At 35.7% G+C, this 26,196-nt stretch overlaps 1 protein-coding gene across 4 annotated transcripts in view; it reads left to right on the plus strand.

Annotated features, from left to right (window-relative positions):
- Positions 1-26,196, plus strand: part of ppm1h (protein phosphatase, Mg2+/Mn2+ dependent, 1H) — a 96,870-nt gene that overhangs the window by 36,662 nt on the left and 34,012 nt on the right. The window contains exons 3-7 of one of the 4 annotated variants that reach the window (XM_030136401.1): positions 3,182-3,229; positions 8,455-8,811; positions 20,909-21,021; positions 22,616-22,700; positions 22,924-23,042. In XM_030136401.1, coding sequence (XP_029992261.1) covers positions 3,182-3,229; positions 8,455-8,811; positions 20,909-21,021; positions 22,616-22,700; positions 22,924-23,042 — 722 coding nt within the window. Of the gene's footprint in view, positions 1-3,181; positions 3,230-8,451; positions 8,812-20,908; positions 21,022-22,615; positions 22,701-22,923; positions 23,043-26,196 lie in introns of all 4 variants that reach the window. The other 3 variants (XM_030136400.1, XM_030136403.1, XM_030136402.1) reach the window with 3 other exon arrangements.

The raw sequence follows: 26,196 nt of genomic DNA on the forward strand, positions 1-26,196 counted from the left end.
CTTTGTCAAACAAACATCTTTCATCACAACATCTACAGTGTTTCCAAAATACATCACCATGCAGGTATTTGGAGTTTCGTAGCCTAAAATGATTTTCATAGTATAAACATTTTTGCCAATGTGGTCTTCTTTCTGTTCAGTAACAGCACTCAGAGTAAATCATGTCTTATAGATTAGTCATGGAAAATGAGAACCATGTGAGTTTTCCTTTTGTATCAAGACTCAAAAAGTTGTAGCGTGACCCGTCTAAGTTCATTAGACTTGCAATGTGACTATTTGCACGTGCACACTCCACAGTAATGACGCTAAATACTGTAAATTGTATATATAGCTATACACACTATACCAGTGGTTCCCAACCTTTTTTGGCTTGTGACCCTATTTTAACATCACAAATTTCTGGAGACCCCAGACATTCAAAACTGAGACTTTTTTTTTTTTTTTTTTTGGCTAAAATGAATTTGTCTTTGATCATGTAATAGTTTGCTATATTATGTTGCAAATAAATGTTAATTTTAGACAACATTTAGTCTGTATAATGTATATTATTATGGACGGAGGCAGAAAAGGCAGGTGTAGATTACTGTCCAAAGTGAGAATTTTATTTCCCTGGTCAGGATATGTACAGTCAGTCTAGCTTGTATTTTATTACAACGCTGACAATTAACACTGAACAAACAATAACTCAAATTATGAGCATGCGGTCACAAGATTCGGTCAATCAACAATGCCCTCTCAGATATTACATCCTGCATTTTATTTGAACTTGATTTTTATTAGGAAAAGTGTGTGGTGTTTTAATTATAATGAAATTTATATTGAATTATTAAAAAGTATTTTTTGTCAGTAACTTTTTTTTTTTCATCAATTACTTCCGGCGACCCCATTGGAATTCCAGGCGACCCCATTTGGGGTCCTGACCCCAAGGTTGAAAAACACTGCACTAGAGCTACTCTCTTTAAGTTTACATTTTTAGAAATACATTTATGCACTTGGGTACAGGTACAAAAATACCCTTCATTGTGAGTTTGCAGATATGCATTGTATAACTGTATAAATAATCTGATCTAAAATCATGTGTTGTGTATGTTGCCCTACAACAGGGGTATTTAAATCCAGTCCTCGAGGGCTGGTATCCTGCATATTTTAGATATTCCCCTCTTCCGTCACACCTGGAAGCCATTACATTGTCATCAGACTTCTGCAGAGCTTGATGATGAGCTGATCATTAATTGAACAAGGTGTGCTGGAAGAGGGAAATATCTAAAACATGGAGGATACCGGCCCTCGAGGACTGGATTTGAATACCCCTGCCCTACAACGTAATATTAAGTCTAATTTCAGAGGTAGAAATTATTTGTCAAATTATTTGTTTCAAGAATTTCAGATGATGATCCAAGTCCATGCGATCCTGGAATGTCCCTGAGGACCTCTGTTGGGACCCAGTATCCCCTCGTCCTGTCCCATCAGCCGTTTATAGGGACAAACAGCACAGCGTCATTTACACAACACAGCAGCTTTAGACACAAACAGGGTGAATAGTCAGTGCATTTACTTACTGTTACAGATTAAACAAAATGAATCAAAGTTAACAGCGTGTCCTTCCAAAAGTACAGTGTCCTGTGTTTGGTACTGATACATTTACTAAGAAGTCACTCCTGTTTACTTTATTATAGCAGAGGAAAACTTTTACACCAGGGCCGTCAAACTCATTTGGGCCACATTCAGCCTAATATGATCTAAAGTGGACCAGCCAGTAGAATAATAACAGTGAAAAAAGCCAAATTACAGAATTAAAATGTTTACATCTGCAAAGTTTCCTTAAAGATATGAGTAACATGAACAGCCTGAAATGTATTAAGAAAAATAAGTGCAATTTTAACAATATTCTGCCTCAGTTTATCATTTACACATGTACATTACAACATACAGATCACAGTGGATCTACAAAAACAAAACATTTAGTAACAGGCAGAATATTGATAAAACTGCACTTACTTCTGTTAAGACAGGTCAGGTTGTTCAGACCTTTTCAGGTTTTTGAAATTTAGTAATGAAAGGATCGTTTGTAAATGTAAACATTTTCACGTAATTTAACTTTTTTACACTGAAACAAAGGTTTTTGTGGTTGTCATTATCTATAGGTTATTATGATAATATTTTACTGGCCCGACCCACTTTAACTCATATTGTTCTGTATGTGGCCCCTGAACTACAATGATTTTGACACCCTTCTTTGTTAATATCGTCATCTTCTTCTTCTTCGTCATCTTCTTCTTCGTCTTCCTCTTCTTCTTCACTGCAAAAATCTAAATCTTACCAAGTGTATTTTTCTCATTTCTAGTCAAAATATCTCATCACACTTAAAATAAAACATAATCACCTAAAGGGTAACTTTTCAGTGAGATGTAAGAACTTATTTTTAGACAATAGTTCTAGAAAATCTTATTTCAAGAAATCTTACCAAAATAATTTTCACTTGTTCGATTTGCAGATAATTTTTTTTTGCTTAATTCAGGATTTTTTTTTTTTTTTGCTTAATTCAAGCAAACAAATCTGCAAATGGAATAAGTGAAAATTATCTTGGTAAGATTTCTTGAAATAAGATTTTCAAGATCTATTGTCTCAAAATAAGTTCTTATATCTCACTGAAAAGTTACTCTTCAGGTGATTATGTCTTATTTTAAGTGTGATGAGATATTTGGACTAGAAATGAGAAAAATACACTTGGTGAGATTTGATTTTGGGAGTGTTCTTCTACTTGTTCTGTTCTTCTTGTTCTTGTTCTTGTTCTTGTTCTTGTTCTTCTTCTTCCTCTTCTTCCTCTTCTTCCTCTTCTCCTTTCAGCTGTTCCCTTCAGGGGTCACCACAGCAAATCATCTTCCTCCATTTAACCCTATCCTCTTCTCTTACACCAGCTACCTTCATGTCCTGGATTGAACCTTTTGGTGGCCCGGGTTTGGCCCATGCACCGAATGTTTGACGCCTGTGTTTTACACCATTTATTGAAGCTGTTTTGACACTGACACACTTATTGCATACCTTTGTCCACATCATTAACTACTGTCTCATTTTTTCTTTCAGTTTTTTTTTATTTTTTTTATTTTTAGAGCATTTATTTTATTTCCAAAGGTTGTATCAGGATATGTAAAGTCACACTGTTGCTAAAATGTTCTTCCAGACCAGCAGTGTTTTACTCAGGCCCACCCAGAGCCTACAGCTCACTCATGCAAGTATCCCATGACTCACTGCTGCAGTGATACTAGACCAATAGGAGCCCTTCTAGTGCTTGCTTCATAGACTTACGCCCTAAAATCTCGTATTATATTTAGAAAACCAGAGCTTTAGTGTGCAGGAGTATGTGCTTGCAATGTTCTACACTCAGTGGAAGGAAGTCACAGCTTACGTATGCACTGTAACCCCACATTTGGTGTATTCATATGTGGCATAATTAATGACAGCGGAGTTAAACTGGCAGCAGACAGTATTAGAAAAGCAGGGCATATTTTATCATCAGCAGGATCACAGAGTTGCTGTGGTTTTTGAAGATGACAGACTGAAAAGGCTAGACGATGAATGATTCAGATCACAGGACGCTTTGTCAGAACATTAGGTGAGGAGCGGCGCTTTGTAAATGGACGCAGGAAAGACAGCGTTCCGGTGTGAAACATACAGTGATTTGTACTGGACGTTGAATGAGATAAAGGACGAGACATTGATGTCAGCGCGCATTAGCATCACAGCAGAGCGGGTTCATTCAGTCGTGGACTTCCTGCCCTCACAGAGGAGCAGGTGTTTAAGCTCTGATCATCAGCTGTGATCACACTTAAAGGTGTCATAGCCAAGTGTGTAGCATAGAGTAGCCTTTAATTTAGTCTTATCAAACAGGGTCTCTGTTCTTCTGGTCACAGAGACGTTAAACATGATAGGACTGTGAATAGAATACTATACCTCAGATGAGTCCTCACTGTTAAAGCGGATGTGGCTGCATTAGATTGATTAGAACTAAGAGAAAATTATGGAAGTAAATGTGTCTCATCAGACTTTGAATTATAAAAGCCATTGAATTTCTAGCACTGACATTTTTTTTGCACTGAAATTAAGCATCTGAATTTTTTGTTTCTCAATTTAACTATGTTCATACATTTAGAATAAAATAAAATCAGATGAAAAAAATTCCGAAGCAAAAAATTCAGATAAAAAAAATTCAAAGGAAAAAAATAAGAGGCAAAAAATTCAGAAGCAAAAAATTCAGATGTAAAAAAATTCAGAAGCAAAAAATTCAGATCATACATCCGGGACACCAAGGAAAAGCAATCGATTCTATCTCAAGTTGAACCGACAGCCAGCCAATTGAGTTACGGTAGGTTGGTCATGTGACACCGATGCAGGAAGACGGTCAGCATGGATGTGTGATCTGAATTTTTTGTCTGAATTTTTTGCATCTGATTTTTTTTGCATCTGAATTTTTTGCTTTGGAATTTTGTGCTTCTGAGTCTTTTTTGCATCTGAATTTTTTGCTTCGGAATTTTTTGCATCTGAATTTTTTGCATTTGAAATTTGCTGTATCTGACTTTTTTGCATCTGAATTTTTGCATCTGAATTTTTTTTTATTCTACATTTATGAACATAGGTGAATTCAGAGACAAAAAATTCAGATACTTAATTTCAGTGCAAAAAAAATGGCAGTGCTAGAAATTCAATGGCTTTTACAATTCAAAATCTGATGAGACGAATTTACTTCTATAGGAAAGGCTTTAGAACAGGGGTGTCAAACTCATTTTCTTTCAGGGGCCACATTCAGCCCAATTTGACCTCCAGTGGGCCGGGCCAGTAAAATAATAGCATAACAGCCTATAAATAACAACTCCAAATTTTTCAGTGCAAAAAATAACACAAAATTATGAAATTTTTTTACATTTTACAAACTATCCAAAACAAAAAAGATGTGAATAATCTTAAAAAAAAAACTGAAATTTATGAAGAAAAATAAGCACAATTTTATCAGTATTATGCCTCAACTTATGATTTATACATGGGCATTACAGATCAGATCTACCAAGGCACAAAACAGGTAGAATATTGTTAAAATTGCACTTATTTTTCTTTAGATATTTCAGGTTGTCCATATTTTTTTTTATAAACATTTATTTATTATTTTTCATTCATACAAAACTTTAAACATCATGAACATCTTGAACATGGCAGAGAAAAATAAATAAATATATAAATAAATAAATGAATAAATGAAAATAAATATATATAAATAAAGCAAAATAAATACATAAAATGAAAATAAATAAAATAAATCTAAAAAAGATGTGACAAACATTAATCTGACAGCATTATATAGAACAGCTGATTAAATAACATAATAAATAAAACTTAGGTATAGAGTTGAAATAGTACAGTACATATACATTCCCACATCAAACAAAATGTCCCAATTTGTCACTTACTCACTACCCCTTCATTATCACCACTCTTAATTAAATCCAAAAACATCTTCCAAATGTTATAGAATTCCGAAGTTCTCTTTTTAACCGTATATGTCAGTTTCTCAAGAGCCAAACTTGAGGTTAAATTATTTAACCAGAAGTCAAAAGAGGGGCGACCAATATTTTTCCAACACAAAGCGATACACCACTTAGCTTGTGTTGTGGAAATTTACCGTTCAACTGATAACCCACACAAAGAAAAAGGGAGAGAGTTAGAGTTAAAATAATAAATGCATTTATTGAGAAATCAATCACAGAAAAAGCTCTGTAAATGATGTCTGCTTAAACAAGAGAAAACTAAAGATTATATAGAACCAAATCCAACCCCCTCAAACTATGATGTCATTCCTTACGTACATCGTACCACCCCATACTACTCCTTCTCTGCTCCGTGAAGAAGTCATGAGGACCTCTTCACTCTAACCTTGCTTGGATCCTATCTGAAGTACAGGTGCCATCCTCTATCTACACATTCAGACATTTAGGTGTTTGGGTTTTAACTCAAGGTAAGAACTTCGTCCCTAAGTCAGGGTTGCTACAGAGTGGTAAACATCACACATAACAATGACTCAGCATGCACTTAACAGTATAACATATTAAAAGAGTATAAAATATAAAAAGTAAATTTTTCCACCACACCTGTAATAAACATAAATCAACCATTTTTCTTTCTTTAGCAGATAAAGAGCAGTTTATAGGATAAATGCCCAGTATACATAATTTAGGACACACAGGTATCGGACAAGATGTAATCTGGGAAACATATTTCAACACAGAATTCCAGAATTTTTGAATCTCATCACATTTCCACAAACAGTGAAATAATGAACCCAGATGATTATTACACTTGTAACATAGGTCTGGTATATTAGGATCGAATTTATTTAATTGTACTGGGGAGACATAAGTTCGCATTACCCAGTTAAATTGTACCAACCTTAAACGGGTATTGATGGTTCTAGTGTGAGTCATTGAACAAATTGTACTCCATTCATTTAATGAGATGTCTGTTCCTAAATCTTTCATCCACTCTTGTCTCATACTATCAGAATTATCATTATGATTATCTATCAATATGTTATAAAACTGTGATATTAATTTTTTGTCAAAACAGTTCTTAGTAATGTAAGTTTCTAATGTGGACAACGGAGGTTTCTCCACCGAGTTCTTAAGTTGTGCTAGAATAAAAGGTTCATATTTGTTCCAGTTATTGACATTTTATTGTTAAAGAATATCAGAAGTTTATGTTCTTTGCAATAAATCAAAGAGAAAAAAATTAGTGTTGCCATTATTTATAGGAATAATGTCATATTATTATTATAATTTTTTTTCGCATTAAAGAAGAAAATTTGGAGTAATTATTTATAGATTATGCTATTATTTTCGAGTTTGATGCCTTTGACTGTTAATATCTTCAGGGTAAATTTTGTACTATGGAAGTTTTGGTGAGCCGGTTTTGGCCCCTGGGCCGCATGTTTGACACCTGTGCTTTAGAACAAAGGAAAAATCAGTGAGTAAACAATCCACTTAATTTGAATGATCATTCAGACAAATGTAATAACAGTCTTACACATTTGAATAGTTTTTATTTGTTTGGTTTTGAGTTTTTTCTTAACTTCAGTTCGGTTTAATTGGCTGTTACGGTGTATCGTACAGATATACACAAATATTCTTCTGAAATAAGATGTAGGCATTTTTCTATAGTTATTATTTTAATCAGGATTTTATTAATGTTGAAGTTCAGTTAGTTATTGCTTTTTGTATTGAAGCTCATGTAACATCCTATTTTTGTGATTTTTGTCAGTGTTTTTTTTTTTTTTTTCCAATTTAGATTTTAAACAGTTTTAGTGTTATTAGAACAATTAGTGTTGCCCATAAAGTTGGAATAATTATGTTTTCAGACACATTTCGATGGCCAGAATACAAAACCTCCTATCTGGAAAAAAAATCACTTTTTTCAGGAAACAAAAAAAAAATGTTTAGTTTTATTATAGTATGGTCTTTGTTGTTGTTGTCAGGCGACCTTCATGTCATAAGAAAGGGTGGGATTATCTTACAGATAGACTGAAAATGTGGAGTCATCCTTGTTCTCACCATTTAACCCTTTCATGCAGACTGGTCACTACAGTGGACAGCTATTCTACAGCTGTTCTCTTGTATATTCATGGATTTTGTTGTTCTTTTTTTTTTTCTTTTTTTTTTTTTTTTACACATATCCTTATTAAAGTTTTAAGACACTACATATCTTTTCTGACATGAATTGGTAACATTATGTAGATCTCTCCTGAGCATAAACCCCCAGAATCACAAACCCTCCCCATAGTTTTCACACATTTTATCAGTAAATACATATTTCTGTGCGTCAGAAATTAAATGTGTGGTGTCCAGCTGAGTGGACATTTTTGCAACTTCATGAAAAATAGGTTCATAAGAATTTTTTTTTCATTATTATTTTTGTATGTATTTTTTTTAATTTTTTTTAAAAATTATTTTTATTTTATTTTTTTATTTTTATTTATTTTTCAGAAAAAAAAAATCAATCATATTGTTTTTTTTCATGCCTAAGGAGGAATAAAAACACTCAGGAAAAAGTTTTGATTAAGGTTCTCAAAATTCGTGCATGAAAGGGTTAATGTGAAAACTCAAAATCTAAAAATTTGCAGATAGGAGGTTTTGTTTTTTGGCCATCGATTTTTCTTTTATTCCTATTTCTACACATCATTAATCACCTTTGACCTGGTACAATTATTAAATACTGAGTCCCAGTTACACTTTATCCATCAAGAATGAATCACATTGTCACAGTCATTTCATAAGAACAGATACAAATATTTGATTCCAACATTACAGGCAACAGTGTATGTGAATATGTGATTACGTCCTGCAGCCTGTAGATGTACGGTGCATAATGATCCAAGTGGGTAATGTCCTTATGTATGATATGCACTTACAGCAGGACACTTCTGAAGACCTCACCTTCCACTACTGGGCCTTGTTTGACGGCCACGCTGGATCCGGAGCGGCCGTGATGGCCTCTCACCTCCTTCACCATCACATAGCGCTGCACCTCCAGGAAGTGATGGAGATCCTTTGTACGCCGTCGCTGGTTCCCCCCACATGCCTGGGAGAAGAGCCTATTAATCACCACCTCACCCCGACTTCTCAGCGCGCCCTTACGAGGGCCGCGTCACTTCGTGGAGCAGCGGGTGCTCCAGGATCCCCGAGCACGCCGCCCACGCGTTTCTTCACCGAGAAGAAGGTTTCACATGAGAGCCTGGTGATTGGAGCCATTGAGAATGCGTTCAAAGACATGGTAAGGCCTAGAATGTAGAAGTATAGATTGTTGGAATAAGTCTGTGATTGGCCGACTACTATCCCTTTCTGCGATTTGCATGTTACTGTTTCCAAAGTCCTTCTTGCTTCATGAGCTTCTCACTGGACTGCAAGGACCTGATTGGTGCTTCATTGTACAGAATCGGTGCTGTTTTAATGCCAGGACTTACCTCATGTGCAAATATTTCACCAAAACAAAAACAAATTCTTCTCCAACACTAATTGCAAAGACACCCTCACCTCCTTGGTTTAGTGCCACTCCAAACCATTGTGATTTGCTTGAAGGAACAAAAACAAGCTGAAGAGTTCTTTCCATATTTAACTAGTTTTTATTTGTTTAGTTTTGACTTTTTTCTTAACCTCAGATTGGTTTGATGTGCTTCTAAATTGGTCACAACAACAACAGTGCATTGTACAGATATGCACAAGTATTCTTCTAAAATAAGAGGTGGGCAGACATTTTTCTATAGTTGTTATTTTGATTAGGTTATTGATTTTTAAGTTAGGTTAGTTATTGCTTTGTGCATTTAAGTTCATGAAACATTCTGTTTTTGTGATTTTTGCCAGTTTTTTTTCCCCTTATTTTAGTGTTAGAGTTAGTACAGTGACACACTGTTGCCTATAAAATTGGAATACATTTTTGTTTTCAGACACATTCCTCTTTTTATTCTTATTTATACAGGGTGGGGAAGCAAAATTTACAATATTTTGAGGCAGGGATTGAAAGACAGTGTATGACCAATTAGTTTAGTGAAAGTCATGAGAATTTATTTGCCACAAGAAAATGTACATAATAGAAAATGTTTTTATTCTATGTGTCCTCCTTCTTTCTCAATAACTGCCTTCACACGCTTCCTGAAACTTGCGCAAGTGTTCCTCAAATATTCGGGTGACAACTTCTCCCATTCTTCTTTAATAGTATCTTCCAGACTTTCTCGTAATAGTTTTGCTCATAGTCATTCTCTTCTTTCCATTATAAACAGTCTTTATGGACACTCCAACTGTTTTTGAAATCTCCTTTGGTGTGATGAGTGCATTCAGCAAATCACACACTCTTTGATGTTTGCTTTCCTGATTACTCATATGGGCAAAAGTTTGTGAAAAGGTATGGATAATAGTGTTAGCTATGATTATGACATCAATATATGTTTGGTTTCAAAACAATTGACGTAGTGCCTGCTGAGAAAAAACAACTAAATGCTCATTGTAAATTTTGCTTCCCCACCCTGTACACCTCAATAATCACCTTTGCCCTGGTTCAATGATTACATACTGAGTCCCAGTTACACTTTATCTATCAAGAATGAATCACATTATCACAATCATTTCATAAGCAGAGGTGAAAAGACATGCTAAGGGCTCTTAATGTCAGCCTAGAATGTAGAAGTATAGAATGTTGGAATAAGTCTGTGATTGGCCGACTACTATCCCTTTCTGCGATTTGCATGTTACTGTTTCCAAAGTCCCTCTTGCTTCATGAGCTTCTCACTGGACAGCAAGGACCTGACTGGTACTTCATTTTACAGGATTGGTGCTGTTTTAATGCCAGGACTTACCTCGTGTGCAAATATTTCACCAAAACAAAAACAAATTCTTCTCCAACACTAATTGCAAAGACGCCCTCACCTCCTTGGTTTAGTGCCGCTCCAAACCATTGTGATTTGCTTGAAGGAACAAAAACAAGCCAAAGAGTTCTTTCCATATTTAACTAGTTTTTATTAGTTTAGTTTTGACTTTTTTCTTAACTTCAGATTGGTTTGATGTGCTTCTAAACATGGTTATAATAGTTTTGGATTTTTCATTATAGTTTAGTTTTATTTAGTTTTGACCTTTTTTTCTCTAATTCAGTTAGTTTTAATTAGTTTTTAGAGCAGGTTTGCTAGTTTTTATTAGTTTCTGTTTTCTTCTAAATGCTTAGTTTTAGTTTAGTTTTATTTTATTTTTTTGTCTTCGCCGTCGTATCCAAAGAAATCCCAAACAGGACTCTGCTGTTTTCTCCCAACTTTAGTCTCCGTTTTGCCAGGTAGAGCGGGGACGAGAAGTCAACTCTAAACGACAAGTGATCAGAAGTACGGCCCGTGAAGTGCCGTATGGTGCCACTAGCTAAAATTGCACAAACAAAATAAATCCATTTCAAATCAATCCGACATTTACAAAGACGAAAACTAAGGGAATTTTATCCATAATTTTTATACATTTTAGTTAGTTTTGTAAGCACATAATACAGTTTCAATTAGTTATTGTTTTTTTCTTGTAATTATAGTTTTTATTTATTTCAGTTAACGAAAAAAAATTTTCAATTACAGTTTTTGTCATTTCGTTAGTTTTCATTAACCTTGCTTCTAAATTGGTCACAACAACAACACAACAACAGTGCATTGTACAGATATGCACAAATATTCTTCTAAAATAAGAGGTGGGCAGACATTTTTCTATAATTATTGTTTTGATTAGATTGTTATTGATTTTTAATTTGGGTTAGTTATTACTTTGTGCATTTAAGTTCATGAAGCATTCTGTTTTTTAGACAGTTTTAGTGTTAGAGTTTGCACAGTGACACACTGTTGCCCATAAAATTGGAATAAATTTCATTTTCAGACACATTCCTGTTTTTATTCCTATTTATACACCTCAGTAATCACCTTTGACCTGGTGCAATGATTACATACTGAGTCCCAGTTACACTTTATGTATCAAGAATAGAGATGTAACAATTACCGGTATAACGATAACCTGCGGTAAAATTGCAGACGGTTAGTATTACCGTTTAAATTCAAATTATCATGATAACCGTGTTTAATTACCACATTTTTCCGGAGAAAACTCCTGTGTGAAGACATGCTTTTATGTCAAATATTTGAGTATAGTTTTAATTTATTACAATTTTGATTTTGTATACCTAATTATTTGGAACCAATATTCACTTTTAAAGTCTTTGAAAAGGTTCGTTAAACATCTTTGTGTTATTTATGCGATAAAGCATATACATTTTTCAGTCGGATTTTATATATTTTTTTGTGTTTTCTGGCCTTTTATGTTTATATAATAGGTTAAAGTGAAAAAATAATAGGCAGATGAGATAGATGAAGTTGTGCTGAAAAAAAAAAAGATACCAAACATGGGTATAGTAAACATTTGTTTATATAGTATATAAAGGTAAAATCAAAAGGACTGAAAAACGGACAAAATAGCCTCCGACTACTAAGGGTTAATATTTGAATATTTCAGCAACAGAAAGTGCATTGTGCCAATTATTTTATTTTATTTATTTTTTCAAAATACAACTTGGTTAAATTATTTCAGTGTGTGTATAAGTACTTTTTGAACATTTTGAGTATACTTTCAACAATACCGCGATAATAATGATAATCGTGATAATTTTGGTCACAATAACCGTGATATGAAATTTTTCATGTCGTTACATCCCTAATCAAGAATAAATGTCATTGTCACAATCATTTCATAAGCAGAGGTAGAAAGACATGGTAAGGGTTAGAATGTAGAAGTGTAGAATGTTAGAATAAACCTGTGATTGGCCGACTACTAACCCTTTTACTGTTTCCAAAGTCCCTCTCGCTTCATGAAACAAATGCAGCTTCTCACTGGACAGCAAGGAGCTGATTGGTACTTCATTTTGCAGAATTGGTGCTGTTTTAATGCCAGGGCTTACCTCATGTGCAAATATTTCACCAAAACAAGTTCTTCTTGAACACTAATTGCAAAGATACCCTCACCACCTTGGTTTTTCGTGCCACTCAAAACCATTGTGATTTGTTTAAAACAAAAACGAGCCACAGAGTTCTTTCCATATTCCAGAATGATAATAGTTTCAGGCAGACCTTGCTCCAGCACTGGCACAACACTAAAACCGAGTATGGAGATTAGTTCTGGCAGTGTAGGACTATATGTCACTTATAATCCATTTCAATTGGGGCAAGTTTGATGGTTGGATAATATATGAAAACATCCATACAAACTCAAACTGTCATAATCCATGAGCTCAGCTGTTTACATGTATGTATTCCAGTCAGTATTTCACCAAAAATGGTCTATATTTGACTAGTCAGTGCTGTTTATACAACCATCTATCAGTCAAGACTATTTGACAGTCATAAGTTTGATTAAATCAAGTATTTACAGTATTTTTGCGAGTTGAAATGAATTCAGCTGGATCATGCCATGTTCTTATAAACACGTAATCTCACCAGATGGACAAGGCTGAGGGTCATAAGGTTGTCAACAGAGAAACACACACTTGATGTATGACTGTTTCCCTGAAATTGAAAAAAATATTTAACTGAGTCAGTCAACAAACAGCCTTTAGCCCTGGAGAAATTCTGCACTATTTCTCCTTGTAGCTGCTGCAGGTCACACTCACCATCTGGCTGTGCTCTAAGTAGATGCAGGAGTCTCAACCCAAAGAGGCCAAGAGAGGGGCCAAGACCAGAGCCAAGACCAGAGCCAGTCAAAACAGTGCAAGGCCAAAAGATGAGTGCTGAGGGTGAAAGGGTCAAAGGTCACAATCAACAGTCTCTGCTATGTTTGTCAAAGTTACGTTGCAATATTATCCTATGTTTTCCTAACATAAAAGTCACACTGCTCATTGGGAGTTAAGGCCATTTGGTGACTTATACATTCCATAAACATACAGCTTTAGAAAAAATTATTCAACCACTGTGACAAGGTGGTGAAAAGTCAACATTTTTCATAAATGTGACTTCTGAAGCCATCAGGATTTTTTTTTCTCCTGTGTTAAAATGAGAGGAAAATACTGGCAAAAGACACATTAAATATTTGCAGTACAAAACTTGAAACAAAAATATTCCAAGGACAGAAAATCAAAAGGTCATCTTGAAGAACTGTTATATTGAGTTTCCATGGAAAATCATTTCAGAGGCTGGAAAAGTTACAGATTCAGTGTAATTGCAGAAGTACAAGTACTCAACAATATAATACAGTTTGGCAACTGATCCAAGGTATTTATAATGAAAAAGGTGTAAAAGACGGAGACATTTCAATATTAATGGCATGGTATTAATGGTTCTATAATTAAAATAGATTATATAAATATAAGCATGAATATGTGGAGCACACAATTTGATGACCCAATAACACATAAATACATTATAAATACTACAAATAATGATAACATATGCTATATATGTATAAATAAATAAGTTAGGGATGCCTACATGAATTGCATATTATGAAAAATGTATGACCTTTTCATATATTTTTGTGACCGACCAAATAAAACTGTATGTTTGTTTGTGTTGTTGGCCTTTTTTTTTTTTTTTTTAATATGTGTACAGGTTATAATAGATGCTCTGCATTGTCTCCTGAAAGCTGCAGGGTAGATGGCTGAGATCACAGGGAGACTTTAAATTAGATTTGGTAGAGGGCACTACAGATCAATTTAGGAAGTTCAGTTAAGTACATTCTGGTGCTTCCACCGTTAAACCACTAGGTGGTAGTATGCAATTAATATTTTTTTACCAAGCTGTATCACCACTGCTACCTTGGGGGAATAAAGCTTTGGAACAAGTATGCTTTGGGTTGTATAGGGGGTTGTATTTCTATATACACAAGTTATTTATGTGATTGCTGTATTGCAAATTATTGGTTGATAAGATTGATTTGATTGTATTTTGGTTTAGATACATTACACAGATATTATGCTGACAGTATTATACGGTATGTGAATCATGTTCGGTTCCTCCTTGTCTGTTATTTATGTAGTCAGCCTCTGTCATTTGCTTTTTGTTTCTTAGTCTTTAAACCTCATTACAATTAATCAATATCCACTATATTTTATGTGGCTCTGAATATGAATTTTTTATTTGTTCTGCCATCTCTTCAAGTAATAGTAAAATTGTCTCTAATCTGTTGTATCATGTTCTTTCAATGTAGTTCAGTAATTTTCCTGGACAGCATCATTTATTTTACATGTCAGGAAACATTTGATCACATGCAGTCGTAAAACACAGACATATAACATGCACTTCCACTGGGAACCTATCCACAAGTTGAATTTGGCAGAATGTCACCCCTGAAAGCCCCTGCCTTATCTTTAATGAACCTCATTCTTTCAGAAAATGGGAAGCACTGTGGAATCTTAGTAAGGTTTAGTATCAGTCGGAGTCTCTGTTTCTGAGTCTCTGCTCTGTATTTTAACAGATCAGCCTCCACCATTAATTATCCTTTACCACAAATCACTGGATTCTATGGACGTGGTTGATTTGTGGGTTCACTGGCCTCATACGACCCTCAAATCCTCAGTGTGAAGCATTTATCTGTAGCCTGACCTGAATTCAGTCTAACTGTGTCCATGTCTGATGAGTTTAAGCTATTTTAGTTTCAACACTGATGACTCTTTTCCCCTTGTTTACTTGTTTGTCATTTTTTCTTTTAAATGCACATGCTAATGGTTCACTTCTATAATAGCCTAGCCTAGCATAAAAACTATATTTCCCAGCATCCTCTCAGCTTTCTGTCCACTTTTTCTTACATTTATGTTTGTGTAAACAACACAAAAATGCAGTTCTGTGTAAAAACCAAGTGTATCGTAGTGATGTACTTTTCAACTTTGCAGAGAGCTGCATTAGCTGTTTCTTCACCTTCCAGTCTTTATGCTAAGCTAAGCTACTTATCACCTAGTTTTGCCTCTGAACTTCATGCACAGAGTGGTATTTTATCACACTCATAGAAAAAAAGAGAGTAAGCATATTTCCCAAAATGTTTAAAGATTAATAGGCTGCCTTCAGGAAGCTTATGTCGATTAATAGAATGTACACATTTTGTTGCACGTTGTATGGTATGAATTTTTTGTCTAAAGCTGTGCATTTCCATATGTGGCTGCTGCTGCCTGGGCCAGCCCAGAGAGCAAATATTTTGGCAGTATTATGGCATACATTTGGCATTTTTGGCTTTCTTTTGGCATTATGAAAACCTTTAGGCTCAACTATGGTATGATTAACACTCCGGTATCTCGTCCAGCAAGGCCCTTACTAAGCACCAAGTGTGCCTTTTTGGCACATTTGTGGAATAATGTCAAAAAAAAAATTCATACAGTTTGTTTTTAATTCTTTTACACTTTAATCTATTTCATCAACTTGAGCCATACATAAATATACCAAATACTCAATAATTGTCACATTTTTTAACCCTTTAAATGCCATGTTTGTAATGTAAACAAACCATTTTTTTGGATGCAAAAAACAAAAACAAAAAATTTCAATATACTACATAAAAAGTGGATCACATATTATTTGATTTTTGCAGCCTGGCATATGTCAATGATTAACAGCAACATTGGTTAATTTGCATTTTTATTTTTGGCACTAGGTCAAATGTTCAAAAATACTAGCATCTGTCACCAAGTGTGCCAAAAAGGCACACCTATAAATCAAACTATTAAATATTATATATTGATTTATTTTCTGCTCCAATTTGATTTTATTTTTGTAAATCAAGGTCAGCCCTAATCATACAGATCAAATGGAAGAAATAGTGTGTTTTAGGCACGCTTGGGAGACAGATGCTAGTCTTGTAATTTTCTTTTGTTTACAATGTGCACATTTTAGTTGGTGGCCAGAATTTTAAAGATCATGCAAAAATGAACAACTTTTGAATTCTAACCTTATTTAAATTGTGAAAAATAATATGAAGTTTTTTAACAGGAAATGCAAAGTGTGCCTAAAAGGCGCACCCGGATACCGGAGGGTTAAGATTATCCATAATAGATATGGAGGCACCAGCAATATATGGCTGAATTATGGCATATGTCTGGTTAACCAAAAGACTGGGCAAAGAGCGGGATCAAGTATAGGGATGGTATGGCATGTTTATGGCAAGCCAGAAGATTGACTAAAGAGCAGCAACATCTTTTTCCATATATGGATGTGTTTTGGTTGTGTTTTGGCATATTTCTGTAAAGCCAAAACACTTCGCAAAGAGTGGGAATTTCTACCCAGAAGAAAACCCCACTTCATTTTAAAAGCATGATCAACACAAATTTTGGGTGAATTTTGGCCTCTCTTTGGGTCAGTTTTGGCTACTTTTTGGCTGGATTATGGGGATTTGGGGCCTTTCTGGGAAAATTATGGCTATATTTTGGAAGTCCGCAATTACTTTTGGGTGAATTTTGGCTTCCTTTTGGTTTGATTTTGCCTTGCCAATTTTGGGCCATTTAGGGCCCATACATCCGCCCAGAACTTTGCCAAAATGGCATGCCAGTTTTGGGCCAGAAAATGATTTTGCTATCTGGGAGGGGTCGGGTACACACTGGACTTGTTGATACTCTGTGGGTTATAGGACAATGGCCGGGGTCTGAAACCCATGGATCCTGACCTACATGTGGCTCTTTAGCCTCTCTCCAGTGGCTCCATGTGGATTTGTCAGAAAGAAATACAGAAATGAATGACAATTATTCAGATTTCCGTTTATTTATTTGACATGGACAAAACATTAGCTCTGGAACTGCAACATACACTATGAATAAGTACCAGATGGACTGTATTTAGTGCCTCTAGCTAATCTGTAATATGTGTCCACTGTGGGTTAAAAAAACCCAAAAACATATGAATATAATATAGGTAATTTAAAACTGCCTGGAAGGGTGTTTTACTCATGCAGCATGTACCTGTACCTAAATCTAGTCAGTTGTGTGAATTGGGAGATCATAATTTCCAATTATGCATTTGCTGTAGACCTAACGGGTTTTATATCAACATAGATCCTTCATTACTAGAAACCAAAGTTAGACTTGGATGTGAGGAATGGGTTCATGTGATGACAAAGCGTGCATCATTGGAACAAATAATCCAATCCAATCCAACTTTATTTGTAAAGCACTTTAAAACAACTGCAGTGGACCAAAGTGCTGTACAGAAGAATAATGAAAACCAAAATAGAAGAATAAAATACAGAATAGATTTAAAGACATAGAAACTGTACAAAAAAGAAAAAAGTGCTATATAGAAGAATAAATAAAACCAAGTAAAATACAAGACAGATTAAAAAGCCATACAATTTAAAAACAACAAAATAAATAAATAAGAAATAAAATAGATAAATAAGAACAATAAACCACTACCAAATAATAACAATAGAATAAAGATAGTACCTTCAAACATCTCACATGGTTTCAAAAGCCAAGGAGAAAAAATGGGTTTTAAATAATGGGTTTTAATAATAGTGAACTAACATAATCAGATTACAGAATCAAAGATGAATGTATTGATTTTTAATGCCATTGTAGTGTTTTTTAATACATAATTTTAATGGTTTGATACTATATTGACAATATGATGTGTGAGAATGTTATGGTGTGCATATAAAGCTATGTTATGCTGAAAGACAGGTACTTTCTGATATCTTTTTTTTTCTCTTATTCATCCAGTTGAGGGGTGTGAATCTAAAATAGATTGGATTTGTTTTTTGGGGTTTTTTTTGTGCTTCAAGATAGATTTTCTTTCCTCTTTTATGTAAGAAATGGTACTAAAATTTGTAAAGGTTGCTACCCCTTTACTATATCAACGGCTGACAGGAGAGTACTGATGCTTTGTCTTAAAAAGAGTACTGACCAATTTTGCCCAAAGGGTTTTCTTGCTCTAGAAACATCTGATATGCCATTAATTTGTTTAACTAGAATGAGTAATCGAGGTAATTACCTGTCTTGATGTCCGTCATCAGAGCTTTTCATCTATTCTGATTCTATTCTATTTCTGTCCTCCACTTCGCACAGTTCAGGGTGAGACATTTGGAGAAATATCGCAACATGTTTGGGTTAGTATTTCGTGGAAGCTCTGTCCAGATAAACGTTTTACCTCATTATAATGACAGTTAATGTAGGAGATTGCTGAGTGTGTATTGTGTGCAGCACTTTACTCATTTACTGCCGTGTTGTAGCTGGAATTATAATTTTTTAACAATTCTTTACTGATTACTTTATTTTTAACTCATTACTGAAAATGAGAGACTTTCACTAGACAGTTTGAGATTTGTTATTCCAACCTCACAAATTGTGTCTTCCTTTAATTAATAAATAACTAAAGAATTATAGAATTTAGTTAACCCTGTAAAACCTGAACCATTAAATCATTGACACAAAATTCCAGTTCTTTGAAAATGGAGCCTTTATTGGTCGTTCTGACATCGTTCAACCAAAAAAAAAGTGTTTTCAAATAGTAATTTCCATGTATGAGTTTCAATTTTGTATCATATTTGATACATCGGGTCTCAATGCTCATATGTTGTTATTTTTTAACAAACAAAAACATAATATAAAGCAAACATGTCTAACAAATTGGTAATTCTTTTTCAAAACTGGCAAAGTTCTGCCTCCTTCCTCATTAATGACAGTCTTGGAGTGTCACCAGAAAGGCCTCTGGTGAACAAATTCCTCCCCCCTGGTGGATTATCCATGTATTGCATGTATCCAATTGTATACATCAGGTTTTACAAGAAAAAAAAATCGCACTGATCTTGTAGAAGGCTTCAAAACTTATATATCAAATATGATACGTTTGGCGTTATAGGGTTAAACCAAGTACTCTACCCTGCTCTACTACTAGTAATAGTAGCTGTAGTTTAATAGAACAGAGTATTTGTGCAGACAACATATAGTGAGTCTATCTTTCTGTCCGTCTCTGCTGGTTCTGTAGCTTAGTTATGCTTCCTGGTGGAAGTGAAGAGGCGAGAGGTGTAGATGTTTATGCAGACATTTTCATTATTAAAGACTTGCCTGCAGCAAGAGGTATTGGATGCAGAAAGGATAAATATGTATGGCTCACGTTGGATTCATAATTCATTCAGGGTGAAGGACACATTTGTTCACTCTCCCCATCACACCTCAACACACACATATCTATCCACAGACACACACACCAGTGGCCTCTACTCATGCCCTCTCACTCTGGAGAAGTGTGTTGCTTCAGCACTAACAGTGATGTGTGTGTGTGTTCACTAGAATGCCGATGTTTTTGACAATCAGTCTGAATTTTTAATAACTGAAGTGAGGACATCTACTAATGAGCACATTCAGCTCACTAATGGTCACCCTTGGACAGACCCTCAAAAGACTGTTTGAGGGTTAAAACCTGAATTTAGGGTTAGAGTAAAGTGCTTGGACATGCATTTTACCAATCAGAGTCTTCACAGTGTAATAGCATAAACGTGTGTGTGCGTGTGTTTATTTTTTTTATTAGAAAGATGGAGTATAGGGATAGGAAAACCTTTTGTATCTCGTATGGAATCTTGCACAAAGTAATCACAAATCACATACACACATGCATGAACTTGTGCAGAAACTCATGTTTATGCGCACAATATATACATACACACATTTAGTTCCAATCAGATGGAGGCCGTCGACAGCCGGGCACAAGGCGATATAATTTAGATAAGATAAACATGCCTCGTGGGAAAACATGGTAAGGATGGAAAAGCAGTAAATGTATTTGCCAGCGTGTTTTTTTTTTTAATCTACCTCAATCTGCTGATGGTGATGACGGAATGCCACAGGGCTCATCCATTTTCCTGAATAACTCAGTGTTTCTTTTTGGCCATTAAAGGTCCCGAAGGAATCATTAACGGGCGTCCAACAATAGCGGGGAGACCATAAAGGGGTTAAAAATCAAATGTGAGCAGCTTGGTTCATATTTATGTTAGCATTTTGATTAATTCAGTGACAGGTTAATTATTCATCTAATTAATGAACTGATAGCTCAGATTTTTTCAAATCATTTTTTTGGTTTAATTAGCACCAAATTAATCTGTGCTAATTAACTGGTGTAATAACCAGCAGTCCTTCCAAACTTTCCTTCCATCCTTTTGGTTTCCATTCCGTTTTATTGCTCCTTGACTCATGGCGCTGTTGATAAATGAATTCATTATGGTGCTATAATTAATAATAGCATCATGCTGGGTTTTAAGTATCAGAGTAATTCTTTACCCAGAATCAGGTCTTTGCTTGAATTCTATGCTGTGTGATAGGAAAAGTTTTTGAAGGCTAAGTAGATTAGAAACAAGATAATGTGCAGAGGATTGTTCTGATTATGTTGTGCGTGTGTTTTTAGGATGTGCAGATAGAAAAGGAGAAGGCGGTCTACAACATCTCGGGTGGATGCACAGCTCTGGTGGTCATCTATTTACTCGGGAAGCTCTATGTTGGGAACGCCGGCGACAGCAGGTGAGACGTAAAAACACACAAAGACGCAACGAAACACACACAGTATATATAGGAGTTCTACCATCAGAAAATGTCTCCTTTTATGACAAATATTTATTTCAGATTTTAAGGGGTGCTTGTAGGAAAGCCATAAAAAGGAAGTGGTTAAAACTAGAAAAACCAACGGTGGAAGAGTGGATTGACATCATTTATGACATTTTTAAGATGGAAAGAATTACTTTTCCAATAAGATTACAACAAGGTTTGTTTTTTGAAAGGATGGGAAAGATGGATTAGGTATGTCACACCAGTTCATCCATAATTTATCTAAAACTGTGTTTTATGTCCATTTAACCCCTTTTTTCCTTTAAACCCTTTTGTATCAATGTTTTTTTTAATCATTAATTTTTTTTTTAATCACAAATGTGCACCCCAGCATTCCTGTTCTAGGGAATTTAGTTCTTAATTGTGTATTATAAAAATTACATCTTTGGTATCGCTGAAGGACAGGGTTCTCAAACATGCGGCCCGGGGGCCAAATGCGGCCCGCCAAAGGTTCCAGTCTCGCCCGTGGGATGTTTTTGCAAAGTGCAAAAATTCTGCCGTCTTGAATTAAGCAAAAAAGAAAAAAAAAAGTAGCTTGAATTCAGGAAAAAATGTTGAATTAAGCAAAAAAAAAATCTTCAGTTAAGTAAAAAAAATCTTGAATTAAGCCAAAAAAAAAAACAATCTTGAATTAAGCAAAAAAAATCTTAAAATTTAGCAAAAAATTCTGAATTAAGCAAAAAATCTTGAATTAAGCAAAAAAAATCTTAAATTTAGCAAAAAATCTTGAATTAAGCAAAACATCTTGAATTAACAACTTCAAATTTCTGTCTTTGTTTTAGTGCAAAAAATAACATTAAATTATGACAATATTTACATTTACAAACTATCCTGTAACAATAAAATGTGAATAACCTGAACAAATATGAACAACCTGAAATGTCTAAAGAAAATTAAGCACAATTTTACAATTTTCTTCCTGTTCCTCAGTGTGTAGTGTCGTAGATCTGATCCATAATGCACATGGAGAAATGATAAGTTGAGGCATAATATCGTTAAAATTGTATTTAGGTTTTCTTAAGAAATTTCAGTTTTTTCAGGTTATTCACAACTTTTTGGTTTGGATAGTTTATAATAGTAAGTATTTTCATAATTTAACGTTTGGGTTTTTTTACACTAAAACACAGACAAAAATTTGGAGTTGTCATTATTTATAGGTTATTATTTTACTGGTCTGAATCTGACCCCTGAAAGAAAATGAGTTTGAGACCCCTGGTGAAGGAGGACCAATCATCTTTATTTGTATTGTCTGAGGAGTCACGGACGTATCGCTGTGAGATTCAATTGTAATTTTCAAATGAATAGATGGGAATGGTGAGTTGCTATGTGAATAAATATGTGAACCACGGAAAATACTAATAAAAAGAGAATTGAAAAAAAAAAAAGAAACACTCACAGTATTTAGACCTCTTAGTCTGTCGCTCACTGCTTTGTGCCCTGTAAGACGATGGAGGAAGAGTGTCGCAACTTAAATAAACACGTCTGTTTTGTCTCTGCTCTCGTTCCTCAGAGCTATCATTATCCGGGCGGGGGAAGTCATCCCCGTGTCAACAGAGTTCACGCCAGAGTCAGAGAGACAGCGGCTGCAGTTCCTAGTAAGACAACCATGTTCTCAACTCTTCTGTAGCGAGCACAGCTGTCAGATATTAACAGAGCTGACCCCCCCTCCTGTTGAGACACCACCTATGCTTAGCTCTGTCCCTCGTACACTGCCTGCTGTCTTTGCCAACTTAATAGACTATGGAATTGTTTTTCCTATCCCCTGGCTATATCAGTCTTCTTTTTTCTGCTTTTTTTTTTCTCTTTTTCATATCAAAGGCCTACATGCAGCCCCACTTATTAGGGAACGAGTTTACACATCTGGAATTCCCGAGGAGAGTTCAGAGGAAGGAGGTGGGGAAGAGGATGCTGTACCGTGACTTCACCATGTCAGGATGGTGGGTAGTTAATAGAGTGACTGATGATTTAATGGACTGATCCACAGATTAATCTCTTAATGGAAAATACAGTGCATGGATAACACACAGAATGCTGACTGTGATGTTATCACTGTTATAGATCTCTGAATGTGTGTGTTTAGTTAGTTTCTCCACTGCCTTCCTGCTAATTTATTTAATACTAAACACATTTGATAAAACCACTGCTCAGTTTTTTTACACCATCGAACTTCCTGCACATCAGATCCTTTGGTGACTTTTAAAAGGGAAATTAAAAGAAATCTGCTGACCTCAATGAAGATTAATTCATCACATTATCTGTTTTTAGGGTTTTTGTAAAATGAACTGGTTTCACAAAGAAATATAGGCAATAATAGATCAATGATGTAACTAGAAAAGCACTCGGAGAACCCCCCACCCCACCCCCCCACCCCTCGATCACCACCAAATTTAATCATTTGTTTCTTGTGCCAGTATCAACATTTCCTGAAATTTTCATCCAAATCCATCCATAACTTTTTGACTTATCTTGCACACGGACAGACAGACAAACAAACCAACACCGGCAAACACATAACCTCCTTCGCGTAGCTAATAAAAGACCGTCAAGTGCATCATTGTAAAAAAAAATTTGGAATATTAAGCATCAAGTAGGCTGGAAGTGACCAATACATTTTTTTTTTCCAAGTGTTTGAAGAGTTGAAGATGAAGTGCATGGATGTAACATTATTTGGGATTTATTTTTAAGTAGAATAAAAAGAACTAGAAAAGCACTTTGAGAACACAGACCTCTGCCAAGGCAGATCAGTACCCCCCCCCCCACCCCGATCACCACCAAAATTTAATCATTTGTTCCTTGTGCCAGTATCAACATTTCCTGAAATTTTCATCCAAATCCGTCCATAACTTTTTGAGTCATTTTGCACACAGACAGACCGACAAACAAATCAACACTGACAAAAACATAACCTCCTTGGCGGAGGTAGTAAATGGAGATTAAGTGGAATGCATAAAAATTGGGAAACAAGGAGAACAGAAGAGACAAAAGCATTAAAGAGATAAAAAGTGAATGAAAGGAAAGACTACATGTAGTTGAACAAATAAGCCAAACTTCATCTATACAACACTTTTAATACCGGGTGGGGACACATAATGTGCTGCACCAAGTGTACGGTGCAAGTTGTAGCCAAAACAAAGCCAGTAACCAACCATTACAGTGAATCAAGAATAAAACTTTATGAAATAATTATTAAAACGAAAAGCAGACCATTAAAAGATGCAAAACAGTGAGATAAAACTATTAAATATAAAATAATATGGTAATTACTAAGAATACACTATTAAAGAGAATAAAACTGAAAATAAACACACATAAAAGCAAGTAAAAGGTGATAACACAGATGACTCCTATTCAGTCTTTTCACACAAAGTGAAGAGAAATCCAAAAAGGAGTATTCAGGTACATTTCTCTACTTCCATAACGTATAATATATACCTTTACAATATCCACACTATGCTATTACAGTACATGTGACGTAAACATGTGCTAATATGGGGCATGAAATTCAAAAGAAGAGAAAAAAAGGGAACAGAGACGTAAAAAGAGATCAAGCTGAGGACAAAGCAGGTGACTAAGAGGAGATGAACTGTAGGATTTCTGACACCACCTCTGTGCAGTTGTGCTTTGCGGCGTCATTCAGTTCAGCAGATGTAGGTCATTCAGCGGCTGTGTTCCTTATTGGGCTCAGAACTCTCAGCGTGCCTGCTTACTGTCTCAGCAGCGCAGACAGCCTGTGATGTATTTTTAATCAGGTTCTACCCATAACCCAGTTCTGCTCGTTTCACCCAGACTAAGTCTGAGTCTTAAATTAGTACCCTGTCAGCCACTGTGGCTGATTGCTCTGATGTGTATGGATATGACTTAACTGTGTCAGTCTGTATAGGTGCAGCTTAGACGCTCTATAGGTACACGCTGTCATTTTTAATACAGCCTCCTTTCTTTGCATGTACGCGCTGTCTTGTCTGTATGTGCAGCCTCTGTGCCCACACGCTGCTTATGTGTGGGTGTGCACCGGCATCCAGTTCCCTCAAAGGCATCCATGATCAAGGCCACGCTCTAATGAAGGCAAACAGGCCTGTAGCCCACCACTCTGTCTTCCTGCCCTGCTTTCTTTACCTTTCCTCCCTCAAGCCAGTTGGACGAGCTCGCTTTGGCATCTCAAACCATAATGGTGGTCACTGTCCAGGTCAGTAGGCGGTTTTATATAAAGACATCCTGAAGTGATGGATGTTGAGCAGTCGGCGATGTTAGACATGATCCAAACACCCCGGCGGCACAGCCAACCGGGCAGAGAGAAGGTGGGGGAGAGGGTGGGAGGCTGGATAGATCAGAGAGGGGAAAAAAAACACATAAAAGAAATGGAAGTAGATTGAGGTAAGCTGCAATGAGAGAGGAGGCTGGAAAGAAAAAAAAAAAAAGATGAAGAGAAATAAAAGATTGTGTCCAGATCACATGGTGACAGCAGTGATAAATGACAATAAACTGCACACAACCTGGCATCTTTTTGTGCCCACGCCCACAGGGGTGTCTGTTCTTCTGTTCTCCCCCTTGATCCTATACATGATGAGGAAGAAAGGAGGGAGAATACCACGCACCTTCATCACTGTCATACATTTTCACTCCCTCTCCTGTCCAGCTCTTTTGTCTTATTTTCTTATGCTGCGATGTCTTTGTGTGTGACTGACGCTGTTGTCTGCGCTGGATCGTTGCCATAAATACTGGCCTCGCCTTGCGCCTGAAAGCACCACTCAATCTATGAAAAGCCCATCAAGGTTAGCCAAAAAGTTTATTTGACTATCAATTCTGCTAGTTTGTCTGAGTCATCCAGTGCTGACACAGCCCCGTCCAATGTCACCTCAAAGTCTGTCCACTGGGGCGTGGATGTCGTTGTGTTGTTCAAAGTGCATCTTTGTGCAGGGATGCATAACGTAGTAGTTGAATGGTCATTTATTTCAGGGCTAATACCAGTTATTACTAATTAAGTCAACAATAAATAGCATTTGAAACCGAGATTTGCACTTAAAATGGAGTATCTCAGTTTTGGATTTTACAATAAATCCGGCTAGATCTGGGGCAGTAGAAGGTTGAAGAGTC

Source organism: Sphaeramia orbicularis, chromosome 6 (genome assembly GCF_902148855.1).
Source record: "Sphaeramia orbicularis chromosome 6, fSphaOr1.1, whole genome shotgun sequence".
In the NCBI taxonomy this organism is placed as follows: Eukaryota; Metazoa; Chordata; class Actinopteri; order Kurtiformes; family Apogonidae; genus Sphaeramia; species Sphaeramia orbicularis.